Source organism: Pseudorca crassidens, chromosome 1 (assembly GCF_039906515.1).
Source record: "Pseudorca crassidens isolate mPseCra1 chromosome 1, mPseCra1.hap1, whole genome shotgun sequence".
NCBI classification, from domain to species: Eukaryota; Metazoa; Chordata; class Mammalia; order Artiodactyla; family Delphinidae; genus Pseudorca; species Pseudorca crassidens.
The window spans coordinates 138,620,303-138,645,456 of NC_090296.1; the positions used below are offsets into that span (position 1 = coordinate 138,620,303).

At 38.3% G+C, this 25,154-nt stretch overlaps 1 protein-coding gene across 6 annotated transcripts in view; it reads right to left on the reverse strand.

Annotated features, from left to right (window-relative positions):
* CHD2 (chromodomain helicase DNA binding protein 2) overlaps positions 1-25,154 on the reverse strand; it is a 125,161-nt gene that overhangs the window by 38,751 nt on the left and 61,256 nt on the right. For all 6 annotated transcript variants that reach the window (XM_067695748.1, XM_067695734.1, XM_067695718.1 and 3 more), the window contains 9 exons: positions 17,376-17,538; positions 16,884-17,036; positions 14,344-14,415; positions 11,157-11,306; positions 10,248-10,396; positions 9,125-9,221; positions 8,601-8,693; positions 6,310-6,480; positions 5,196-5,371 (listed from right to left, as the gene is read on the reverse strand). In XM_067695748.1, coding sequence (XP_067551849.1) covers positions 5,196-5,371; positions 6,310-6,480; positions 8,601-8,693; positions 9,125-9,221; positions 10,248-10,396; positions 11,157-11,306; positions 14,344-14,415; positions 16,884-17,036; positions 17,376-17,538 — 1,224 coding nt within the window. The remainder of the gene's footprint in view (positions 1-5,195; positions 5,372-6,309; positions 6,481-8,600; positions 8,694-9,124; positions 9,222-10,247; positions 10,397-11,156; positions 11,307-14,343; positions 14,416-16,883; positions 17,037-17,375; positions 17,539-25,154) is intronic.

Below are 25,154 nucleotides of genomic sequence, written 5' to 3' on the forward strand. Positions count from 1 at the left end.
CTCTTATAATAAAATCCAGTACAGTTAAGTGGTCTATTCAGTCCACTATTGTTACTTTCAATTCCACACTGCAATATTTTCCGTTACTTTCTGGTCAATAATACAAATATAAGGTTTTTAGGACTGCCTCAAATACTTTTTGTAATGAGGCAAAGTAAAATAAACATATGATTTTAAACATTTTAGGCAAAACTCTTTTGGAAACTCTGACTCCTTCTGCCAAACATTGTCTCCAGCCAAAAATCTAATCTATCCTTCCACAAGTCTCTAGCCTAAACCATGCTATATGCCAATCCATGTTTAATCCACTCCCCTCCCTACAGCCAACCACTAGACTTTCACTAAAAAAGCAAGATGCCATGATATATCAAGGGCATCACTGTAACATGCCAAACTACCTGGTTAGATAAAAATGAAGGGAGAGATACCATGGAGAAAAAAAATGAAAAGAGAGGGCACAGCAATTAAAGAAAATGGGGATGAATATAACAATAGCTAAGAAACAATATTAAAGGAATAGCATGGATTAGGAAAGTACTATATATATGTGAAAGCAAACCTGAGAATTATTCCTCCACTCTACGTTTCTTCTTCTTGATATATACTGAAATATTTTACATCTGAAATAATATGCCATTTGTGATTACTTCAAAATAATATTGAGACAGAGAAGCATTCCAGGAATGGTGGAGTAAGGACCTTTGAAAATCCGCTCCTCCGTAAAAGCAACAAGAACACTGGCAAAACTGTCAAAATCAACTTTGTTAGAATGCTGGAAATTAACCAAAGGCTTGCAGCCATCTTATGAGCATTTATTCAAGAAAATGGCTGAATCTCAGTTTGAACAGTGAGCTCTCTGGCATTCTGACTTGCTCTGTTTCCCATGCCCTCTCCCCAGCTCCATAACTGCCTTGAAAACTATACCTTCCCAACTACTGCAGCTGTGCAAAGAAGCAACACAGCAGCCACTAGAGGGGGCAGAACAGGCCTAGAGCTCCCCGAAAGCTCTTTCCCCAGAGAACAGTGCTATTTTGACCTGACTGACAGCACCCTGAGAAGCTCCATTCTCAGACTTGTCTTCATTTGACCTGACTCTGTATGAAGAACACTGTCTGTAGTTCATCGGTCAAAAAAAAATTAGAGGCAAAGGTTTAACACCACAGCTGCCTGAGGCAGCATTATAAGTTGGCAATATGAACAGGCTGACCAAAAACTGCAATGGAAAAACCTGGGGGAAAAGATGTGCACAGGGGTCTTTGAAAAGCTCAGGCATATTCCTGGGTATCTAGAAGGCTGCATATATGCAGGGCTATGTGCAGGCACAGAGAAGACCTGAGGAGCTGTGAATCTCTCACCTCTGGCTGGCACTGAGGCTCTGCACAAACAGGAACTGAAGGCTAAGGCAGAGCTGTAAACTGCCTATCAGAACATTGAAGACATCCCCAAAATACACAAGTAGCCCTTCAGCAAAGGCTGGTAGATTTACTGGTTGGTAGACTTAAGGTGTTTAAGGAAGTCTCTGTCCAATCATTAGCTGACCACTAAGCTAAATGAGCAGAGACTTCAAAAGACAGAGAAGACAGACTTCGCAGAACTAGCCCAGAAAAGTTACTAAACAAACAGCAACGACAACAAACAGCAAACAAAAAAACTCTTGCTGGCAGGGGGAATCTGATTTCCAGACTTGCCACATTGTATTACTTAAAATGTCTAGTTTTCAACAAATATTACAGAAAACAAGAAAGTATGGTCCCTATACAGGGAAGAAGATGGTTTTCAATGGAAATAGACCCTGAGGAAGTCCAGAAGTTGAACTTATTAGACAAAGGTTTTAATCAACTATTATAAAAATATACAAGAACTAAAGGAATCCATGTCTGACGAATTAAAGGAAAATTTGAGAATAATATATCACCAAATGGAGAATATCAACAGAGACAGAAATTATATAAAGGAGTCAAATATAAATTCTGGAGCTGAAAAGTACAATAACTAAGATGAAAAAAATCACTAGAGAGGCTCAGGATTAGATATGAATTAGCAGAAGAAAAAAAATCAGTTAAAAGATAGGTCAACTGAGGGATTTACTTCTCTGGTGGCACAGTGGTTAAGAATCTGCCTGCCAATAGAGGGGACACAGGTTTGATCCCTGGTCTGGGAAGATCCCACATGCTGAGGAACAACTAAGCTCGTGCGCCGCAACTACTGAAGCCCATGTGCTCTAGGGTCCGCGTGCCACAACCACTGAGCCCACATGCTGCAACTACTGAAGCCCGCGCACCTAGAGCCCGTGCCCTGCAACAAGCCACCGCAATGAGAAGCCCACGCACTGCAATGAAGAGTAGCCCTCCTTCCCTGGTGGTGCAGTGGTTGAGAACCTGCCTGCCAATGCAGGGGACATGGGTTTGAGCCCTGGTCTGGGAAGATCCCACATGCCACGGAGCAACTGGGCCCGTGAGCCACAACTACTGAGCCTGCGCATTTGGAGCCTGTGCTCCAAAACAAGAGAGGCTGCGACAGTGAGAGGCCTGTGCACCGCGATGAAGAGTGGCCCCTGCTCGCCGCAACTAAAGAAAGCCCTCGCACAGAAACGAAGACCCAACACAGCCAAAGATAAATTAATTAATTAATTAAAAAAAAAAAAGAGAGTAGCCCTTGCTTGCTGCAACGAAGACAAAACACAGCCAAAAATAAATTAAAAAAAACAACAACAACAAGAGATGCATTTTAAAAAAAAAAAAAGATAGGTCAACTGAGATTATCCAATGTGAAAGACAGAAAAAGAATAAAGACTAGCCTTCAAAAACACAGGAGAAATTAAGACATTCCTAGATAAATAAAAAGACAGAATTTGTTGCTAGCAGACCTGCCCTGAAAGAAATACTAAAGAGCGTACTCTGGGCAGAAATGAAAAGACATGAAACAATAACTCAAATCCACATGAATAAATAAGAGCCTCAGGAGGATACCTGAGTAAGTAGATAAAAAGACAGTGTATATGTATTTTTGTCAGTAACTCTTTTCTTCTCCTAAATGATTTTAACTATCAACTGCATAAGGCGATAATTATATAACTGTGTTGGTGGGCTTATAAAGTTTAAAGATATAATCTGTGTGACAATAAAAGCACAAAAGAGGGGGAAGAAACGTACCTAAACTGGAGTAAAGTTTTAGAATACCACTGAAATTAAGGTGGTATTAGTCCAAACTAAACTGTTCTAAGTTAAAACATTAAATTATAATCTCCAGGGGGCTTCCCTGGTGGCGCAGTGGTTGAGAATCTCCCTGCTAATGCAGGGGACACAGGTTCGAGCCCTGGTCTGGGAAGATCCCACATGCCGCGGAGCAACTAGGCCCGTGAGCCACAACTACTGAGCCTGTGCGTCTGGAGCCTGTGCTCCTCAACAAGAGAGGCCACGACAGTGAGAGGCCCGCGCACTGCGATGAAGAGTGGCCCCCGCTCGCCGCAACTGGAGAAAGCCCTCGCACAGAAACCAAGACCCAACATAGCAAAAAATAAATAAATAAATAAATTTATTTTTAAAAAAAATTATGATCTCCAGGGAAACCACTAAGAAAATAACTTTTAAAATATAAAAGAAACAAGAGAATTAAAATAGTATACTAAAAAATATGTAATATAAAAGAAGGCAGTAATGGGGGAATAAAGGAACAAAGAAGACCCAAGACATAAAAAATGAACAGCAAAATGCAGACATAAATTCTATCTTATAAGTAACTGCTTTAAATGTAAATGGTTTAAAGACTTCAATCAAAAGGAAGAGAGCAATAGAATGGATTTTTGAAAAACATCTAACTATATACTACATACAAGAGTTGCAAGCTAGATTCAAAGACACAAATAGATTGAAATAAAAAAGGAAACAGATACTGCACATACAATACCAAAAGAGAGTTGGAGTGTCTACACTAATATCTAACCAAGTTATAAACTTTAAGACATAAATTGTTACTAGAGACAAAGAAGGACATTTTATAATGAGAAAACGGTCAGTTCATCAAGACAACAGATTATAAAGCATACACACCTAACAGCAGAGGCCCAAAACATATGAAGCAGAAACTGACAGAACAGAAGGGAGAAGTAAACAATACAGCAATAATAGAGCCTTCAATACCCCATTTCCAATAATGGATAGATCAGGCAGAAGATCAATAAGGAAATGGAAGATCTGAACAATAGTAAACCAAATAGACTTAAAAAACATCTATAGGACACTCCACTCAACTGCAGCAGAATATACATTCTTCTCAAAATAACACTGAGGGTAGGGGAAAATAGAAATATGGCACACACACAAGATTGACTACAAACTCATAATGGTTAAAATAATACCCGGGGAGGGGGTGCGCTAATATTCTATCAATGTTTGTATACATTTACATTTTTCCATAATAAATTAAACAAAGAAAGAATAAAAGAACAGGTATAACATTTAGTGGGAAACAAAGACCTTGTGATTTCAAATACTGACCTAAAAGGACTATTTGATAATAGTTAAAATTTGGGTTAGACCATAAAGTTAATCATTTTCATATTTTCTACTTTCTTCAGCTTTTTAAAAAAATAACATGGCAGCTAGGGGAAAAGTGGTTTGGAAGCAATAATTTTAGATTTTTCTGGAGGGAAAAGGGGTGTGAATCAGACACCAACAAATGTGTAGTAAGTACTGACATAGAAAGATGCCTAAAATTGGTTATAAGTGACAAGAAGCTGCAGAACAGTATGTTGTATATACCAATAAACCAAACTGATACCAGCACTAACACTGATGGAAAGTAAACTGGGGTTATCTGTACTACTTCAATTTTTTATATTTATACCATTTCTTTTATACACATTGATACATATGTATGTATGTATTTATTCATATTCTTCAATAAAAACAAAAAAGAAAGTTTCAGCCCAAGTTTACCTCCAACAGCCTCTTTCCTCTTGGCTGGACTTGCTTTGTGAAATGTTCAGAACCCAGAACAAGAAGTAAACAAACAGAAAGAGCTCAACTGAGGAAAACCTTGGAGAAGGGAGAATCATCCTGGGGCCTTGGAGCATGACTCAGTCCCCCTTGCCTTCCTCTGACCTCCCTGTCATCAATGTCAGGGATCCATCAACCTGAGGCTTACAGCATGTCCTTCCAAATGTGAGGGGGAAGGAGAGCAGAGCCCCCACTAACCTCCGGATCTCGGCATCAGTGAATCCCTCCACGAGGTCCTTCCGCACACTTCGGGGGCGCCCTCTGCGCTTGGGCTTCTTGTCGTCATCAGAGTCATCTGTCTCACTCTCAGAGGCAGAGGATCTCTGGGCCTGCCTCTTAGACTCAGTATCAGAGTCACTGTCATTTGTCTGAGCCTGAAAAGGCAAAGTCACATTGTAGCAAGTGCCAGGTCCAAAAGATCCAAGGACTAAGACCAGCCCATCTTAACTCCTTAATACTCAGAACTTCCCATCGTATCATGCAAGTCAATTTCCCTTTAAGAAAGAAGGAGGCAGATGGCATGTGATGAAAGAAGACCTGCTTGGGACAGTCATTCTGCCAGAGACATACTGTAATGTCATTAAGTAAACTGGAATAAAAATATTTGGATTGTGGCTTCATGTTTACTTCCTTGGGCAAATTACTTTACTTCTTCATGCCTTTGTTTTCCATTTGTAAAATGGGGACAATAGCACCTATAATACAGGGTTTTCATACGAATTAAATGAGTCAGTAAGTGGAAAAGCATTAACTTATGCCTGACATACAGGGAATACTCAATGATAGCTACTATTAGCTAATACTGATTTACTAGGATCTCAGACAAACCTGAGTCTGTTATCTCCAACAACTGGGTAATAAAACAGTCTATCTACTTAAATGTTGTTGCAAAAATCAAATTAGATAGTGCCTATGACAGAGCTTTGTAAACTGAAGCACCTTTATATAATCTCTTACTAAGTATTTATGCCAAGTGCTATAAACAAACACTTAAAGGTGAAAAGAGGTTTGACTCTGAAAGGCAAAGGCCTTGCCAATTAGAACCAAACTCTTAGACTTACTGGTTCTAATCTCAAGGGCAAAATGTAAACTTCTGTCAAACTCAAATCCTGTCCAGCCATCTCACAAAGAGCCAATCTGCAAAGATCAAATGGCTCATAGGTATGCACGTGAGCCTTGTGCATTTTTCCATTTCCCTCTGCTAGGTTTCCTATAACTCTACCCTGGAACCCTCCACACATCCGGACAACAACATAAGGTGAACAAAATAAGAAGTATCAATACTTCCATATCTTTCATGTTACTTGTTCACCTTTTTAGTGGAACTCCGAATTCGAGGCAACATATAAATTTCTTCCAGCTCTTTCTGCCGCTCTTCCTCCTCTACTTTCTTCCTTTGCTCCTCTGGAATGATCTCATCCCACTCCTTGTGAGGACGCTCTTCTAGTTCTTCTTCATCCTCCATTGTTGCGAAGTTGGCAACCTTAAAACAAATGGACAACCCATTGTCTGACATTTCCCTATTTCCCAAACACCACCTACTAACACACCAACTCAAGCACTGTTTTTAATTTAACATGCTATGAATGATAATAGGACTCCTGTGATATTACATAATCAAATAATCAATTTTCTACTCATCTCTCCCTTATCGCCCCCCTCAACAAAATCTACTTGCCAAATCCTAAAGTTCATCAGAAATTTTACAGAAAAACAGGGAAAGATATAAAGCTACAAACTGCCTTATAAGTTTTATTGAAAGATTTGCTGTTAAATCATACATGCTTTCTAATGTACTAATTAGAAATTTTAGATTTATTTAGATTATAACATTTGAAAACCTAATACTAATCCATTACAAACTTACAGTCCTATACATTATAAATCGCTACTGAATAGAGCTCATTTGAAACAACCCATAACTCAAAGCAGTAGCTATTGGTTACCTTATTCATTTTTATCAGAAGTATAGAAGCTAAATGTCTGTAAGAATTTCATATGCTCAAAACTGCATATTAGTCTTAGGAATAAAAACAAGAACACAAAATGCAAAAAACTGAAAAAATGAAACAAACCTGGAAGAATATTCCATTTCTTTCATATCAAATATTTAATATATTTAGACCAGGACACCATCATGAAGATTACATCTGTTTAAGAAGGAAGCAGTAGCCATAGAAGTGAAATCCAGTTGAAACGCTAACAATTCACCTCCATCCTCTGCATCCACAGACACATTAACTCTGATCCTAGAGCTCTGTGATCCACTCAACTCCTTCCTTTTTCTTCCACTAAGACAACTTCTACCTGTGGCCAACCTTGGACTTTATCAAAAATAATGCTTCCTTTCAAACACTTCTTCCTCAGCCCTTACGGGTCTACCACACATAACCATCAATGTAACCTCCAGGTCTTCCCTGCTTCTCTAACATGCATGGAACCAAACCATGATGAATCCATTCAACCACGTTCTCACTGGAATCTGGGAAACTTTTGCCACTTTGATGACTCTTCGATGCCTCCCAAGCCAATTCTCCCACCTTGGGATGGCCAACTGATTCAACTTCTCTGACCTCAAGTATTTCTGGAGCAAGTCATATGATCCTGCTGACTGGCTCTAATGTGAAGCCCCATCTTCTAAATTCAGCTCTACACCCTAAACCAAGTTCCTCCTGGCAACTCCTGGCCCCTGGATGGGACTATCCCAAATCTTTTCCACTTCTCAACTAACACCTCACTTAATTTACTGGTAATTAAGGTCACCAGTTGGAACTCCTACATCTTCTCTCCCCTCTATTTCCTGAAGTGTATACTTTCCTTTTTCTTTCAAAGGCCAGTTCCTCCATCTGTGCTTTTGATTATATCTGTTCCAGTCTCCTCCTGGGCAATGTGCAACCAAATATTCCTTCTTTCCTTAGCACCTTCAGTATTTCCCTATTCTCAATTTCTTTCCTCAACCTAGAAACATGGTAACACCTTTAAAAAACTTTGCCTTGCTTGATCCTTCTATCCTCATAAATTACTTTCACTGTTCTCTTCACTAAGCTTTTTAATAATGTCTATACTCAATGCTGTCATCTCCTACTCATCAGGTGCGCAGCTTCTGCATTTAGTCCTGATCTCACTTAATTTTCTATCAAATACCACTAACTACCCCACAACTGTCCTTAAAAAAAAAAAATCCCACCAAGTCAAGAGCTTCCCAACTGTCACCTTCGATTTTCATACCTTTGACCTCTCTTTCTTATGATTCTATTAATGTCTCTCCCACAACCTCTCCACCCCTCCCAGAGCTCCACACTACCAAGTTCTCCACCTATCCCACTGACAGCTTATTCTCAGCCCTTGTCACAGCGACTTCTTTTCCTCTACCCACTGAATCTGGGCAGGATGGACCACTTCAGTGGTGACCCCTATGGGGAGGACTATATGGTCTATACCCACATCATACTTGGAACTCTAGAGAATGATTTTGAGGGGTATGAGTCAACTTCGGTAAATAGAAAAGCAGAGTCCCTTGCACCCAGAAAGTACTGACAGGCATTACTTATTTTTGGTTCATGAATCAATGCCAAAGACTTTCTCAGACAATGATTTTCATACCTTAAATTGTGACAGAAGCTCATCTGTTGCACTTGTTGAGACTTCATTCTCTCTGGTTTCAGCCAAGCGCAAAATTTCATCTATATCCATTTCCTAAAAGAAAAGGAGCAACACAAACATGGTAAAAAGGCAAGCAGTGGTAAGCATTTACTGAAAATGACTGGTGCAAATAAACCGACTCTCTTCTCCGATATTCCATTTTCTTTCACACTCTCAGTTTCATGTCCTTTACATCTAATGTTTCAAACTACTATTTATACAAATGATAAGATGAAACTTCAGAAATTATGAGAAATAAAATTGGAATAAAAAAGACCAAAGACAAAATCCTCAAATGCTTTTCTCATTCTTTCCTAGTCAATTTAGTAAGAGCTTTTAGCCCTGTAAGAAAAAAAGAGAAACTATGTTCTGCAAGTAACTACTATTTCCTTATAAAAGCCTCAGACTCAGAATCGCTTCCAGAAAATTTCAGACTCTCACAGATGATACTTATCAAGAAATTTTTTTCCCTTATTGTTGACTACCTGAGGCTCTGATTCCTCCCCTTCGAGTTCTTTGAAGAGATCCTCCGCTCCAAATTTCAAAATCGCTGTCAGCTCTTCTTTATTAAAAGGATTTGAACTGCAGAAATAAAATGTAGTTGTAATCTTTTAGGAATGTCAGATAACCTCTATGGAGTTCTAAATATCTATTCTTCATAAAGAGGTCAAATTACTGGTGAAGATATAAATTCTGCCACAAGAAAAATGATCTCACAAATATTTCATGTTTTTTAATCCACAGGATGAGTCTGCAGTGGTAAACCTAACCTAACAAAAGATTAAGAAATCAATTATTTTCCTGTTGATTCATCTGTTACATGGTTAAGCAAGAAAGATAATTAGCAACATGAGAGAAGGGAGTTCTCTCTTTGTCCTTTGACTCAGAAAGCTATCATTCACCATGAATTTTCAAACTCCTCATCTCTGGTCCAAACTAAAAGAACAAGCTTTTTCTGCCTAGTTTCCTCTTTAATGGAAAATTATCATCATCTAATTAGGAAGGGCTCATTTGATCTCACCTGTAACATAAGTTGCAGGACTGCCTCAGAAGATACTCAACAATTTGGTCAAAATGTAAACTCTCTAAGAGAAATAGTTGTGTTTCCAAATAAAGCCAACTAAAACTTAACTACTTTCCTTTTATAGCCTTCTGTTTTCAATAGGAAAGATAATCTCCACACAAACTTTTTTACCAAGAAATAGATACCAATTCAATCTGGTGCATTCTCACTGCTGAAAAGTCCAAGGCAACACTGTGCCAGGATGAAAGCCCAATGGGGAGCACACAGCTGCCACTGCTGCTGCTGTGTCGTATGTCACAGGCAGAGCCAAAAGCAAAAGGCAAGAGAGGAGGGCAGGAAAGAAAGAGAGAGGGCACATAAGAAAAGAGCTGATATGGAAAAAAAAAAAAAGAACCCGAAGAAGAAGGAGAAACAGGGGGAGCAAAATAAAATGAAAATGCCATCTTCTTGCAGTTTTGGCTTGGCCTTTTCCAGGTAATTAATGGATTAATGTCTGTTGTAAAGCATCCTATTAGAAAAATGAATTATACCAAATGTTGACATAAAATTGACTCTGCTACCTCTCCCATCTTTCTGGAACTTACTTGGACCTTCCAGAGTTGTTTTCCAGAACTGTCCGGCCAGTGGTATCCATGCGCTGAATCACCAGATGGTCCAATACCATCTTCTTTTTGGCCCGTTCTATGATCTCTTCCTCCACGGTCCCCTTTGTAACCAAGCGGTAAATATTTACCTGTAGGAAAAGGAAATGTTATGCTTATGCCTGATCACACATACAAAAAAGTTACCTCTGCCTAAAACCAAGGGGGAAAATAAAAAAATATTTGTTCTCTGCTATGGCATATCACTTGTAAGCCATCCATCCAAGCAGACAACTTAAGTATTGTACGTGCAATATTTTTACTATTTGCAGCACGTTACATTCTTAAATAAAATAGCCCCTAAGGAATTATTATAGCCTTGTTCTAACAATAAAAATGCTGCTAAAGAATGATCTGTCTCATTGAAACTGAATCTTTGGCCACATATGAAACTTAAAGAGGTACCCAGTACTAGAGCAGACTTTGAAATTCATCTACGAAGGAAACAAGTGTGTACGTTTCCAACATACCACAGAGCTAATACTGTTCGTGTGTAATAAAAGTAGACCATCTTGAACAATGTTAGAATATTTTAACAACTTTTCCGTAATAAAATAGATGGAAAATTTCAATTCTAAGTCTATTCATCAAATATCTTTGAGTAAGCCAGAAAGTTACTGGTGATATACTTTTCAAACAGCAAAAGAGAATAGTTTCATATCTATAAGCTCATCTCAGCCCCAAAGACAGCTTCTCTGTACTAATTAACAAACAGACATCTACCCTTGGGGAAATGAAGACAAAACAGGAAAAAAAAAAAAAAAAAGCATTTTACAAACATCCTGAAAGGGCTGAATAACCTCCCCTGCCCCCTCCCCTCCAAGCCATATCTAGAGGCCCCTCTCCACTGACCTGCTTCTTCTGACCAATTCTGTGGGCTCGGGCTTGTGCCTGCAAGTCGTTCTGGGGGTTCCAGTCAGAATCAAAGATGACAACTGTGTCCGCTGAAGCCAAATTGATTCCCAGGCCACCAGCCCGTGTCGAGAGCAGGAAACAGAAGTCCTGTACACAATGCAATATACTACTTTATGCAGTGGCCTTCTCAGAAACAGTTTCACAGTCCAATAAGCCCTTATACCTGGAAACCCCTGCAGGTGTGAAGAAAAGTGAGATATGATGGACAAACTTTATGGAGGCTACAAGAATGTCAGGGACTTGATGGCAGAGTGAATTTTCATTTGATTAAGAGGTAAGAGTCAGTGCAATGAACTAAGGAGTAAAGTAGAATCTGATAAGGCAACAGGAGCAAAAGAATTGGTGTTCTCTCCTGGCTAAAACTAGTATACAAGCAGTTAACAGAAACCAGACAAACTTAATTATCATGAGGATCGTTTCAGCAAGTTGCTTAGATACTTATTTCCTGGGTAAAGGTGGATTATGCCATGTAAGGCAGTCAGTATGAGCAAGGAGACTTTATTGGGTAAATGTCCATTCATTTGTTAGGCTGGTGAGGAATACAGAAACACTGTACTAAGAGATCACATGACTGAACCACTGGACAGCACAGGATCCTCAATCACAGAACATGCACAAAGAAAACCAGAGCAGGTGTGGCCGAACAGCAGTGTGTGGGAAAGACCCAGGCACTGACATATTCCAGTTGCCATAGCAATGATAACAGAGACTGGGCAGGAACAGTACACCAGCCTGCATCTGAGTGCTCAGAAAAAAAATGGGCAGGAGGCAGAGAATAAACTCTGAGCCAGAGAAAACCAAAGCCAAACATTTCTATTTCCAGGGAATTTGGTCATGTATCAAAGACTGACACCTTTCTGGCATTGGAAATGGCACTCAAAAACTGGTAGTTCTGAGTTACATTTTGATAAATGGGTGTATTTAACACATATACACAGATGCAATGAAAAGGTCTCCACATTCTAAATAACAGTCACATTCACCAACATTATGCCGTAGAAATAAAAATGGAGAGAGCTGTCTCACAAGAGCTTTAAACAATTCCAATAAAGAACTGATTAACAGGGGGGTTGAAGCATAGTCTGTGAGCCTTGGTGGAGATACCAAGCAACACCACACTCTGAAGAGAAGCCTGCAGGTAAACACTTGAGAATGAGACACCTAAAACTTAAATGAAATCTGGGGTCTGAATGATCATAAGAAATATTTTCAATGTCACTCTTTATCAAAGACAATATGAATTATATTAAGATATTTGTGCCTATTATCAAATGGTAAAATGGAAATATTCATAAACATTATGAATATAAATTGTTTGGAAAGAGTGATTTAGCAAAATGTATCAAAAATCTTTTTTATATGCTCATATCCTAGCTAAACATCTGAGAACAATAAAATGGTCAAATAAATGATGGAACAGGCATGAGAAAATATTAGAAATTAGTTTTTTAAAATATTTAATGACACGGGAAAATGCTCAGAGTAGAATTTTGAATGAAAGGCGAGCACAAAACTATATGCAGCATGATCCCAATTGGGCAAACATAGAAAGAAACAAAGGGTTTCTTCCAGGATGAATGGAAATGCACCCAAATAATGTGAATAGCAAGCTTTCTCTGGGATGGAAGTTTTCTTCTTTGTATAGTATTTCTTCTTTGTACTCTTCACCATCTTCCAAAATTTCTAAATGTGTTTATATTACTTTCCCCCAGTAATAAAGTAATTTTTTAAATTAATTAAAAGAAAACTCAGAGTTGCAGAAAATGGTAAGGAATCTCTATTCTACATCTAGCCATCGGACAGGGGAATCAACAAAACTATGAAGAAAGCCACTTTAGCTTTTTCTTGAGAAAGGGCGATATGAAACATTCAACTCACACTGTGTTTTAAACTAATAGTAGGGACCACAAAACCAATCTCAACAAATACTGAAGAAGGGAAACAGGTAACACTGACGGGGTGCTTGTTGTGTACCAGGCCCTGCGCTCAGTGCTGTGTGTGGAGTATGGCACTTAGTCGTCACAGCAGGATTATGAAGTAGGGCATCGTGGTGCTTTTACAGTTGAGAAAATAGGGAGGAGAGAGAGGAAGATGGAATTAGATGGTTATCAGTGTTTTTAGTAATTACATTCCTCTTCTCCTTGACCATTCAGAGCCTTGGTTCTGAAGAGATTAGTGCCCAAAATTCCTCAAGGAGAACTAAAATTTTAGGCTGGAGAAATAGGCAGAATACCATAGTCTAACTAGGCTTATGTGCTATTCAGGGGGCAGGAGTCATACCATTCTGGACTGAAAGACAGACATTAAGAGTGTTCAAAGCTCTTGAGAAAGCAGAAAGTTAAGCCTGGTCTATTTATAGAGAATAGGGGCCCAGACTTCAGAAGCTCTAACGTTCTCTCCAAAACACTTCTAGTTCTACCTCTGGCCCTCACCACGGCTTTCTTAACTCCTCACACCACTATAGCCTTACTTACACTAAACTTCTTTTCGCCTCTTCTCTCACATCCCATGGTATTTAACAGTTTGATATGCACAAATTACAAGGTTACCATGGTTTCTAACTTGTCCTAAGTACTCTTCCACATGTACCTTAAAAACAAAATACTTTATAATGCCAAATTCAAGTTGGATACTTAACAGATGAACCAATGTTGCTATTAGCTCAAGCAAGGGAATTAAGCCACATCCTGCCGGGGTCCAACAAATCTGAGACATAGCAAACATACTTTTTAAGACTCAAGTCAGCAAAAAAAGTATAGATCAGAACCTTCTGATGTAACATACATGTCAAAATTAATCCTACCAGCCAGCCCTCCCCAACCCTCGCCTTGCGGTTCTTCTAGGCCCAGAAATTTGGCATCTGAAAGCCACCAGAGAACCCTCAGTTGATACCGGAACTACTCTGTCATTAATCCAGACCAGGGGAGATAAACAAGCATGCATATGCTTTTCTGGATTGACAAACAACAAAATTAAGAGGCATCTTTAGTGATTTCTCCTTCCCTTATCAGGTAGGAGAGCTGCACTGTGAAATGTTTCTGAAACAGAATACATTAAGCTAGAAAGGCTTTCCCCTTGATACAGAGCCCAAGCTGCCCAAATAACAAAGCCATGCATGCTATACCTCAGACCCATCTGCATTGAAGTGGTCCAGTGCCTGTTTTCGGATTTCTCCCTTGATGGAACCATCCAGACGCTGTAAAAATAAACCATAAGAAAATCATAAGGTAGGAAGATCAGCTACACTCAAAATAGAACACCAGACTTGTAACCTTCATCACTCCAACACCCACTGAGTAAAAATAACCGGAACACACTGGCAAAGTGCTGTCCAGGGGCTGTGCTTCAGCAGCACACCCAACTTTGCCCCAAGCTCTCCGGTTACAAACTCAAGGTCAGAAGCTTCTGATTCTAAGGGCCATCTAGGTTTATCCAAGGATCAGAATGGCCACCAGGACATAAGGAGAAAGGTGGCAACCCAAGCTGTGCTTAGAGGCTTTCTCTGCTTCTACATCTGTGCGTACCAAAGAGATTAGGAAATAGTACCACTGGTCACCTCATAATTAGCTCCTGCAGGAAAATGGTGCTCCTTAGCTACATGGCTAAAAGTTGCCCTGTTATTAAGTGCTCCATAAACCAAAAAATTATTTACATAATTTTGTTTGGAAAACATTTTCCCATAATATTGAAAATGTTAAAATTAAGTGAGTCATATATCCCAGCTTTTCTGAAAATTACACTCTAAAATCAGAGCAAAGTGTTCAAACAGCCAAAATGTATCTTCAAGAGAGCCTCTGGCATTCACTAGCACATACAATTCTTACATTAGACTATATGTCAATTCTAGGTCCAAAACAATGTCACCATAGAGAAACCATATAATATGTAAATACTGAAGAATTCCTACTTGTATGCTATATATAAAGCATTTCGGACTCTTTAAAATCATTTTCACATTACTTCCCCTTAATCACCACTTGAGATAAACTACCTCATTTTACCGAAGGCAAAACTGACCAGGCAGATGTCAGCTGACCAGTGATCAGTGACAGGGGAGGGGTGGAGTCTGTGGAAGGACCTACAGCTCAGCGCTCTGTCCACCAAACCCAGAGCCACCTGATCACAGGTAGAATCACACATGGGAACCCCCTTTCTTCTTTCTGACTACCAACTCTACTGAGAGCCTTGACCCAAAGATAAGTCTAAATGGCAGGTTCACAACCAGTATTTGAAATGAGAAAACCCAAATGCCCTCTTTTCAATATTCTAAGAGAAGATATTAGGCATGATAACCTGAGTAGACACCAGACTACTCATTCCCTAGAGAGAAAAGTAACATATTCTTATTTTACTTGATACCCAAATGATGAGCTAGACCTGAAAGCTCCCAGGGGTCAGATGTACTGAGAGATCACTGACTCTCTGTACTGTGCTATTTTTGGTAACAACCACGGTATTTAACTATATTCTAAGACAACTGCTGAAAGACCACACAAAGTATTGTGGATATAACAACGCCTTTCAGGGTATGCTGAAAGAAAACCTGTTACTGAGTTTTAAAGCTTGGCCTTCTTAGAGAGAATCACTGCCTTCAAGTATCTTCAGTATCAGCATAACTGCATGAGTCCATCCAAAATTAAAGAAAAAGTTTATTTAATGCAAGGCAGGGCTTCCCTGGTGGCACAGTGGTTAAGAATCCACCTGCCAACGCAGGGGACACGGGTTCGAGCCCTGGTCCATAAAGATCCCACATGCTGCAGAGCAACTAAGCCCGTGTGCCACAACTATTGAGCCTGCACTCTAGAGCCCACAGGCCACAACTACTGAGCCCATGTGCCACAACTACTGAAGCCTGTGCACCTAGAGCCTGTGCTCCGCAACAAGAGAAGCCACTGCAATGAGAGACCTACGCACCGCAACGAAGAGTAGCCCCCGCTCGGCGCAACTAGAGAAAGCCTGCGTGCAGCAACAAAGACCCAACACAGCCAAAAATAAAATTAATTTTTTAAAAAAATCAAGGCATTATAAAAATATTAGGCCAAAAGTCAAGGTAAATTGCACACATCTATAAATAAATCAGAGAGAAGTTTCCCATTGTCTAACACGTAGAAAAATATTATGCTGAAGAAACTTTTTCCCCCTTATTTTTCTCATCTTACAAGAGATTAATGAATGAAGACAAAAACCCAAAATTATAATTCTGCAAAGTATATTCAGGGACGAGCAAGGTTTCAAGTATACTGTTCTCCTGAGTTCCCCAGCCTCACGGCCAGGGTCAGCTTCCTTTGGGGTGAAATATAAAACACTGTCACCTCTCTTTTTCTTTCTTTCTTAGGATTTGGGCTTCTGTCATCAGGCTCACACTTCCTTCCTCGCTACTTTTACCACAGGCTCAGAGATGTAAGATACCATCTAACAACACTTCTATCCCCATCCCTCACCCACCAAAAAAGAATAATCTCCCATGATCTTGTTCATTACAGGGTAGCCTAAAGGCATGGAAGTAAAAATTAAGACCCGCCTGGAACCTTAATCTCAATTTGTTTGAAACAAGAAAACTCTTGTTTTCTCCTTTAGGATAATTTACCAAGCAAAGCATACAACCTAGAGGGAGGGAGGGAGGAAAGGAGGAAGGGAGAGACCCCAAGTACCAAGCATCCTCACCTGGAAAGGATAGTGCTTAATAGTCAGGTACTCAGCCAGGATATCCAACATTCTCACCATCTGAGAGAAGATAAGGACTCTGTTCCCTCTTTCTCGAAGTCTTGTCAACAGTTTATCTAATAGAATCAGCTTCCCACTGCTCCTGATCAAGGACTGAAGATTGAAAAGACATTCTAATCATCATGTTCAAAAGCATACTTCAATCTGCCCTTCCTCTCTAATAAGAGTTCATATTTTTAAAATCATCTTTAAGCTTTTGGAAGACTTCTGCAATCTAGCTGACAAGCAATTCCTAAAATGCTCTTTACCTAGTATCTGTGACAATATACTTTCCAGATTTTTCCTAGCTATTTGACTTTTCTCACCTGTTTTTAAAGCTTCTTTTGATGCTCCTTGAAATTACCGAGGAGGAAAGGGAGCATTTTGATAAAAAGCATCTATAGAAACTAAAGTGTCTTTAAGAAAGCAATTACAAACAAGGTAAGCACACACCAGAAGAATCTCCTGTCCATTTTCCCTTTCGTTTTCTTCGGGAGGTTTAATGAGATAACAGTGGTTGCAGCACTTTTTCAGTTCCATCACAATATTAAGGAAACCAGATGTGCTGCCTCTTGTTCCTTTGGCAAGAGCCTTGTAATTTCTAGTCAGAATCCATCTGCAAATTAAGATAATAATGATATTATTAGATTCAAAGAAAGAGAGTTGGGGATACCAGCAGATTATAAAAGGAAATAGTGTTACTGAGGGTGGGAGGCGGTGGGTGGGGGCGTTAAAAAGGCAGGGAGGGATGCTTTATTTTATATCTCCTGCCACCTAACCAGGAACCCTCACACATCTCCAGTCAGATTCAGACCATTAATCATTCTATTGGCTATTTCAACCTGGATGAACACAGGAATATTAAAAGAAAATAATAGCAACAAAATATATATATTCATAGAACATATATTACATATATGTATTTTATATAAACAATGACTGTCACTGAAGCAGTCTTTATTGTAGTATAAAAGTGGAAATTAAGCTGTCTCAAATTAGAAAATCAGTTAAATAAATTAGATATACCAAAGATAGAAGCTACAGGGACTTCCCTGGTGGTCCAGCAGTTAAGACTCCACGCTCCCAATGCAGGCGGGCTGGGTTCCACCCCTGGTGAGGGAACTAGATCTTGCATGCCTCAACTAAGAGCCTGCGTGCCACATCTAAAAGATCCCACATGCTGCAACTAAAAGATCCCTCATGCCGCAACTAAGACCCGGCACAGCCAAATAAATACGCAAATAAATGTTTAAAAAAAAAAAAAGATAGAAGCTACATATCCATTTAAACTGTTGTAAAAGGGTATTTTACATAATACAGTGTTCATAACGAGTATGTTTTATATCCCAGTTTGAAAATATTAGAACTGCTTTTTTTCTGAGTAGTGAAATTTCTTTACACTTTTAGCAATCACACTTTTAGGAATCCATCTCAAAGAGGAATTCTCAAGGATTCTCACCGTAGCACTATTTATAAAAGTATTTGAAACTATCCAAATGTCCATCACTAGGAGACTAGTTGAATAAACTATGCTACAGATCCACTATTTAGTTGTAAAAAGAAAGGACTGTCTCTATAAACTACTATGGAGTGCTCTCCAGCACAGCCGATTCCCATCACTAAGTGAAAAAAGTAAGGTATAGAAAAATGCATACAGCATGCTACCACTTGCACAAGGAGGCAATAAGAAAAGTTAACATCTGCTTATATTTTAAAAATTAAAAAATAAAGGAAAGATAAACATTAAGATTTTTAAATATAAAAGTAATTCTTACCTAAGGAAAAGAGGGACTAGAATGGGGGAGACAAGGATAGAAGCCAGATATCTCTGAACATACCAGGCATGGCAGTTTTGCCTTTGGAACTCTATAAATATTATAAATAATCATGAACAAAATTAAACAAACCAATCTCTAAAAAAAAAAAAAAAAAACCACTAAAATGAAGTAAATAAACAATTGTATCCAGTCAGTACCTAACCAAAGAGAAGAAAAACCATCTCAAGTGCTTTAAGCCTCTTACCATTTCTAGTGGGATATACCTTTAAAAACAAAAAAAAAATACTATTTTAAAAAACCTTAACCTGTTTTTGTTCTTCATCTTGCTAGTGGTAATCCTGGCACCATTATTTTAAGACTGTGTGTGTAGTGTGAATTAGGCTGGTGCACTTGAGAAGTCGAATTTTTGGCATGGGTATAAGTTCATTAAGGTCAAATAAAATTTCTGTAGTACTATTTAACTGGACAAAACTCATGATGTATTTTTATCTTTAAAAACAAACAAATTTCCTAACTCTGTCCACTTTAAAGACCAGTGAATAATGTCCACTGCAATTGCAAAGAGTACCCCCAGTGCCGTCTGTGACCTCCAAATATCATTTTCCAATGAAACAGGATGTGAAGCTTTTTGGCTGACTCTAGTTCTGGGGCAGGAAATGAACGAGACGAATCTGAGCATTTTATCATTCCAGAAAGCAAAGAAGCTATCAACTACAACTTGGATTTTGTCAAAAGAACTTGAACAAGTTCCCACTGGCTAAAACTGGGACCATTAGACCATGAGTATAGATAATAACTGCAACAGAATAAAACAGAAATAAATATGTTTATTGATGAATCAATAATCATACAAAAATATTGAAATCGTACCAATAAGTCTCATTGGTCAAACCTTTGAAGGAAGATAGATAATCCATTTTTTCTTTTGAAAACGTCAAAAATCCAACATGGATGAACCTTGAACACACTATGTTGTGTGAGATAAGTCAGACAGAGATAGACAAGTAACGTATGATATCATGTATATGTGGAATCTAAAACAGCCAAACTGAAAGTAAAATAGTGGTTACCAGGGGGCGGGGAGTGGGGGATAGGACAGATGTTTAAGGGTACAAACCTGGAATGGGTAGTAAATAATCCCTAGAGATCTAATGCACAGTACAGTGAATACAGACAACAACAATGTATTATATAATCATCAACCTTGCTAAGAGACTAGATTTAACAATCCCAACCACTAAAAAGAAGGGATCATCATGTAATGTGATAGAGGGGCTAATTATCACAATGGCCATCAGATTAAAATATATGAATGCATCAGATTAACATGCTACACACCTTAAACTGTACAACATTATATGTCAAATGTACAGTCAGCCATCCGCATCCACAGGTTCCACACCTGCAAATACAGAGAGCCAACTATACTTTGCCATTTTATGTAAGGAACTTAAGGATCCATAGATTTTGGTATCCGAGCGGAGGGCCAGGGGGCTCCCTGGAACCAAACCCCTGTAGTTACCAAGGGACAACTGTATTTCAATTTAAAAAAACAGTAAATAGATGAAAAATTTTAAATTCGAAAATCAGAAAGAACCATGCATTTATTCTGTCTTTCCTATATGAACTGTTCCTCATTGATGTGGGGAAGTTTCTTTTTACAGAAGTATTCCACCTAATAAACAAAGGAGTAACAAAAGTTGAATATTACCACTTTGTAATCCCTAATGAATTAATGATCTAGGCAATGCTCATCAACATTTGCTAATATCACAAGAAGACAACCTCCTATGATAGACTGCATTCTGTGAAATACACGGATTCTGGGTCTAACCAACCTTCTACACTTATCTGTGAATGTAAAGGAAACAATGTGTTCTCAGGAAAATATTAAATGATGCCATGGAGCTGGAATGAGCAAAATCCAGGCTGTGAAAAAAATTTATGGAACACAAACCCAGTTTCTTCACTCAAAAATTTAGAAGGACAGAGGGGAAAATGACTTAAAATAAACTTAAGAGATACGTCAACCAATCATCACGTATGGAGCTTACTTAGATCCCAATGCAAACAAGCAAAATGTGTGTGTGTGTGTGTGTGTGTGTGTGTGTGTGTGTGTCTAGGACAACCAGGAAAACGTAAACACTCACTGTACATTATAAAAATAGTAAGGAATTACTGGGGGGGGGTTTTAGGCATAATAAAAATAGTATTGAAATTATGCTTAACTTTTTTTAATTGAGGTATAGCACGTCATATTCGTTTCAGATGCATAAAACATGATGAGATATTTGTATACATTGCAGAATGATCACCACAATGTCTAGTTACCATCCATAACCATAAATAGCTACAACTTTTTTTCCCTTGTGATGAGGACTTTTATGATCTACTCTCTTGCATATTTCAAAAAAAAATGCACTTCAGAATTATTAATTATTGTCACCATGCTGTACATTTCATCCCCGTGACATACATTTCATAGCTGAAGTCTGTAACCTTTTGACTCCCTTCACCCATTTCTCTCACCATCCTCAACACCTGGCTCTGGCAACCACCAATCTGCTCCATGAGCTTGGGGGGTTTTGGGGTTTTTTTTACTTAACTCTTAAGAGTCCTTATTTTTTAGAGATATACAGAAACACTTATGATTTGGACCTGGAATATGTTTCGTATGACCTGGGGGTGGAAATGGGGATGCAAAAGAAGATACAGATGAACTAAGACTGGCCAGGAGTCAGTAAATATAAAAGCTGGATTATGGATACACACCATTCTATTTTTGTAATGTATTTGAGATTTCGCACAATAAAAAGATTTTTAAAAATCAAGGCAGAAATAGTTAATCAAGTCCAGGAAGCACAGAGAGTGCCATACAGGATAAATCCAAGGAGAAATATGCCAAGACACATATTAAACAAACTGTCAAAAATTAAATAAAAGAAAACATATTAAAAGCAGCAAGGGAAAAACAACAAATAACACACAAGGGAATCCCCATAAGGTTAACAGCTGATCTTTCAGCAGGAACTCTGCAAGCCAGAAGGGACTGGCAGGACATATTTAAAGTGATGAAGGAGAAAAACCTGCAACCAAGATTACTCTACCCAGCAAGGATCTCATTCAGATTTGATGGAGAAATTAAAACCTTTACAGACAAGCAAAGGCTGAGACAGTTCAGCACCACCAAAGCAGCTTTACAACAAATGCTAAAGGAACTTCTCTAGGCAAGAAACACAAGAGAAGGAAACGACCTACAATAACAAACCCAAAACAATTAAGAAAATGGGAATAGGAACATAAATATCATAATTACCTTAAATGTAAATGGACTAAATGCTCCCACCAAAAGACACAGATTGGCTGAATAGATACAAAAACAAGACCCATATATATGCTGTCTACAAGAGACCCACTTCAGACCTAGAAACACATACACACTGAAAGTAAGGGGATGGAAAAAGATATTCCATGCAAATGGAAACCAAAAGAAAGCTGGAGTAGCAATTCTCGTATCAGACAAAATAGACTTTAAAATAAAGAATATTACAAGAGCAAAGAAGGACACTACATAATGATCAAGGGATCGATCAAAGAAGAAAATATAACAATTGTAAATATTTATGCACCCAACATAGGAGCACCTCAATACATAAGACAAATACTAACAGCCATAAAAGGGGAAATCGACAGTAACACATTCATAGTAGGGGACTTTAACACCCCACTTTCACCAATGGACAGCTCATCCAAAATGAAAATAAATAAGGAAACACAAGCTTTAAATGATACATTAAACAAGATGGACTTAGTTGATATTTATAGGACATTCCATCCAAAAACAACAGAATACACATTTTTCTCAAGTGCTCATGGAACATTCTCCAGGTTAGAGCATATCTTGGGTCACAAATCAAGCCTCGGTAAATTTAAGAATATTGAAATTGTATCAAGTATCTTTTCCGACCACAATGCTATGAGACTAGGTATCAATTACAGGAAAAGATCTGTAAAAATTACAAACACATGGAGGCTAAACAATACACTACTTAATAACGAAGTGATCACTGAAGAAATCAAAGAGGAAATCAAAAAATACCTAGAAACAAATGACAATGGAGACACGACGACCAAAAACCTATGGGATGCAGCAAAAGCAGTTCTAAGAGGGAAGTTTATAGCAACACAAACCCACCTTAAGAAACAGGAAACATTTCGAATAAACAACCTAACCTTGCACCTAAAGCAATTAGAGAAAGAAGAACAAAAAACCCCCAAAGTTAGCAGAAGGAAAGAAATCATAAAAATCAGATCAGAAATAAATGAAAAAGAAATGAAGGAAATGATAGCGAAGATCAATAAAACTAAAAGCTGGTTCCTTGAGAAGATAAACAAAATTGATAAACCATTAGCCAGACTCATCAAGAAAAAAAGGGAGAAGACTCAAATCAATAGAATTAGAAATGAAAAAGGAGGAGTAACAACTGACACTGCAAAAATACAAAATATCATGAGAGATTACTACAAGCAACTCTATGCCAATAAAATGGACAACGTAGAAGAAATGGACAAATTCTTAGAAATGCACAACCTGCCAAGATTGAATCAGGAAGAAATAGAAAATAAGAACAAACCAATCAAAAGCACTGAAATTGAAACTGTGATTAAAAATCTTCCAACAAACAAAAGCCCAGGACCAGATGGCTTCACAGGCAAATTCTATCAAACATTTAGAGAAGAGCTAACACCTATCCTATAGGCCAATATCACTGATGAACATAGATGCAAAAATCCTCAACAAAATACTAGCAAACAGAATCCAACAGCACATTAAAAGGATCATACACCATGATCAAGTGGGATTTATCCCAGGGACGCAAGGATTCTTCAATATACGCAAATCAATCAACATGATACACCATATTAACAAATTGAAGGAGAAAAACCATATGATCATCTCAACAGATGCAGAGAAAGCTTTCGACAAAATTCAACACCCATTTATGATAAAAACCCTGCAGAAAGTAGGCACAGAGGGAACTTTCCTCAACATAATAAAGGCCATATATGACAAACCCACAGCCAACATCATCCTCAATGGTGAAAAACTGAAAGCATTTCCGCTAAGATCAGGAACAAGACAAGGTTGCCCACTCTCACCACTATTATTCAACATAGCTTTGGAAGTTTTAGCCACAGCAATCAGAGAAGAAAAGGAAATAAAAGGAATCCAAATCGGAAAAGAAGAAGTAAAGCTGTCACTGTTTGCAGATGACATGATACTTACTATACATAGAGAATCCTAAAGATGCTACCAGAAAACTACTAGAGCTAATCAATGAATTTGGTAAAGTAGCAGGATACAAAATTGATGCACAGAAATCTCTGGCATTCCTATACACTAATGATGAAAAATCTGAAAGTGAAATCAAGAGAACACTCCCATTTACCATTGCAACAAAAAGAATAAAATATCTAGGAATAAACCTACCTAAGGAGACAAAAGACCTGCATGCAGAAAATTATAAGACACTGATGAAACAAATTAAAGATGATACAAATAGATGGAGAGATATACCATGTTCTTGGATTGGAAGAATCAACATTGTGAAAATGACTCTACTACCCAAAGCAATCTACAGATTCAATGCAATCCCTATCAAACTACCACTGGCATTTTTCACAGAATTAGAACAAAAAATTTCACAATTTGTATGGAAACACAAAAGATCCCGAATAGCCAGAGCAATCTTGAGAACGAAAAACAGAGCTGGAGGAATCAGGCTCCCTGACTTCAGACTATACTACAAAGCTATAGTAATCAAGACAGTATGGTACTGGCACAAAAACAGAAAGATAGATCAATGGAATAGGATAGAAATCCCAGAGATAAACCCACGCACATATGGTCACCTTATCTTTGATAAAGCAGGCAGGAATGTACAGTGGAGAAAGGACAGCCTCTTCAATAAGTGGTGCTGGGAAAACTGGACAGGTACATGTAAAAGTATGACATTAGATCACTCCCTAGCACCATACACAAAAATAAGCTCAAAATGGATTAAAGACCTAAATGTAAGGCCAGAAACTATCAATCTCTTAGAGGAAAACATAGGCAGAACACTCTATGACATAAATCACAGCAAGATCCTTTTTGACCCACCTCCTAGAGAAATGGAAATAAAAACAGAAATAAACAAATGGGACCTAATGAAACTTAAAAGCTTTTGCACAGCAAAGGAAACCATAAACAAGACCAAAAGACAACCCTCAGAATGGGAGCAAATATTTGCAAATGAAGCAACTGACAAAGGATTAATCTCCAAAGTTTACAAGCAGCTCATGCAGCTCAATAACAAAAAAACAAAAAACCCAATCCAAAAATGGGCAGAAGACCTAAACAGACATTTCTCCAAAGAACATATACAGACTGCCAACAAACACATGAAAGAAT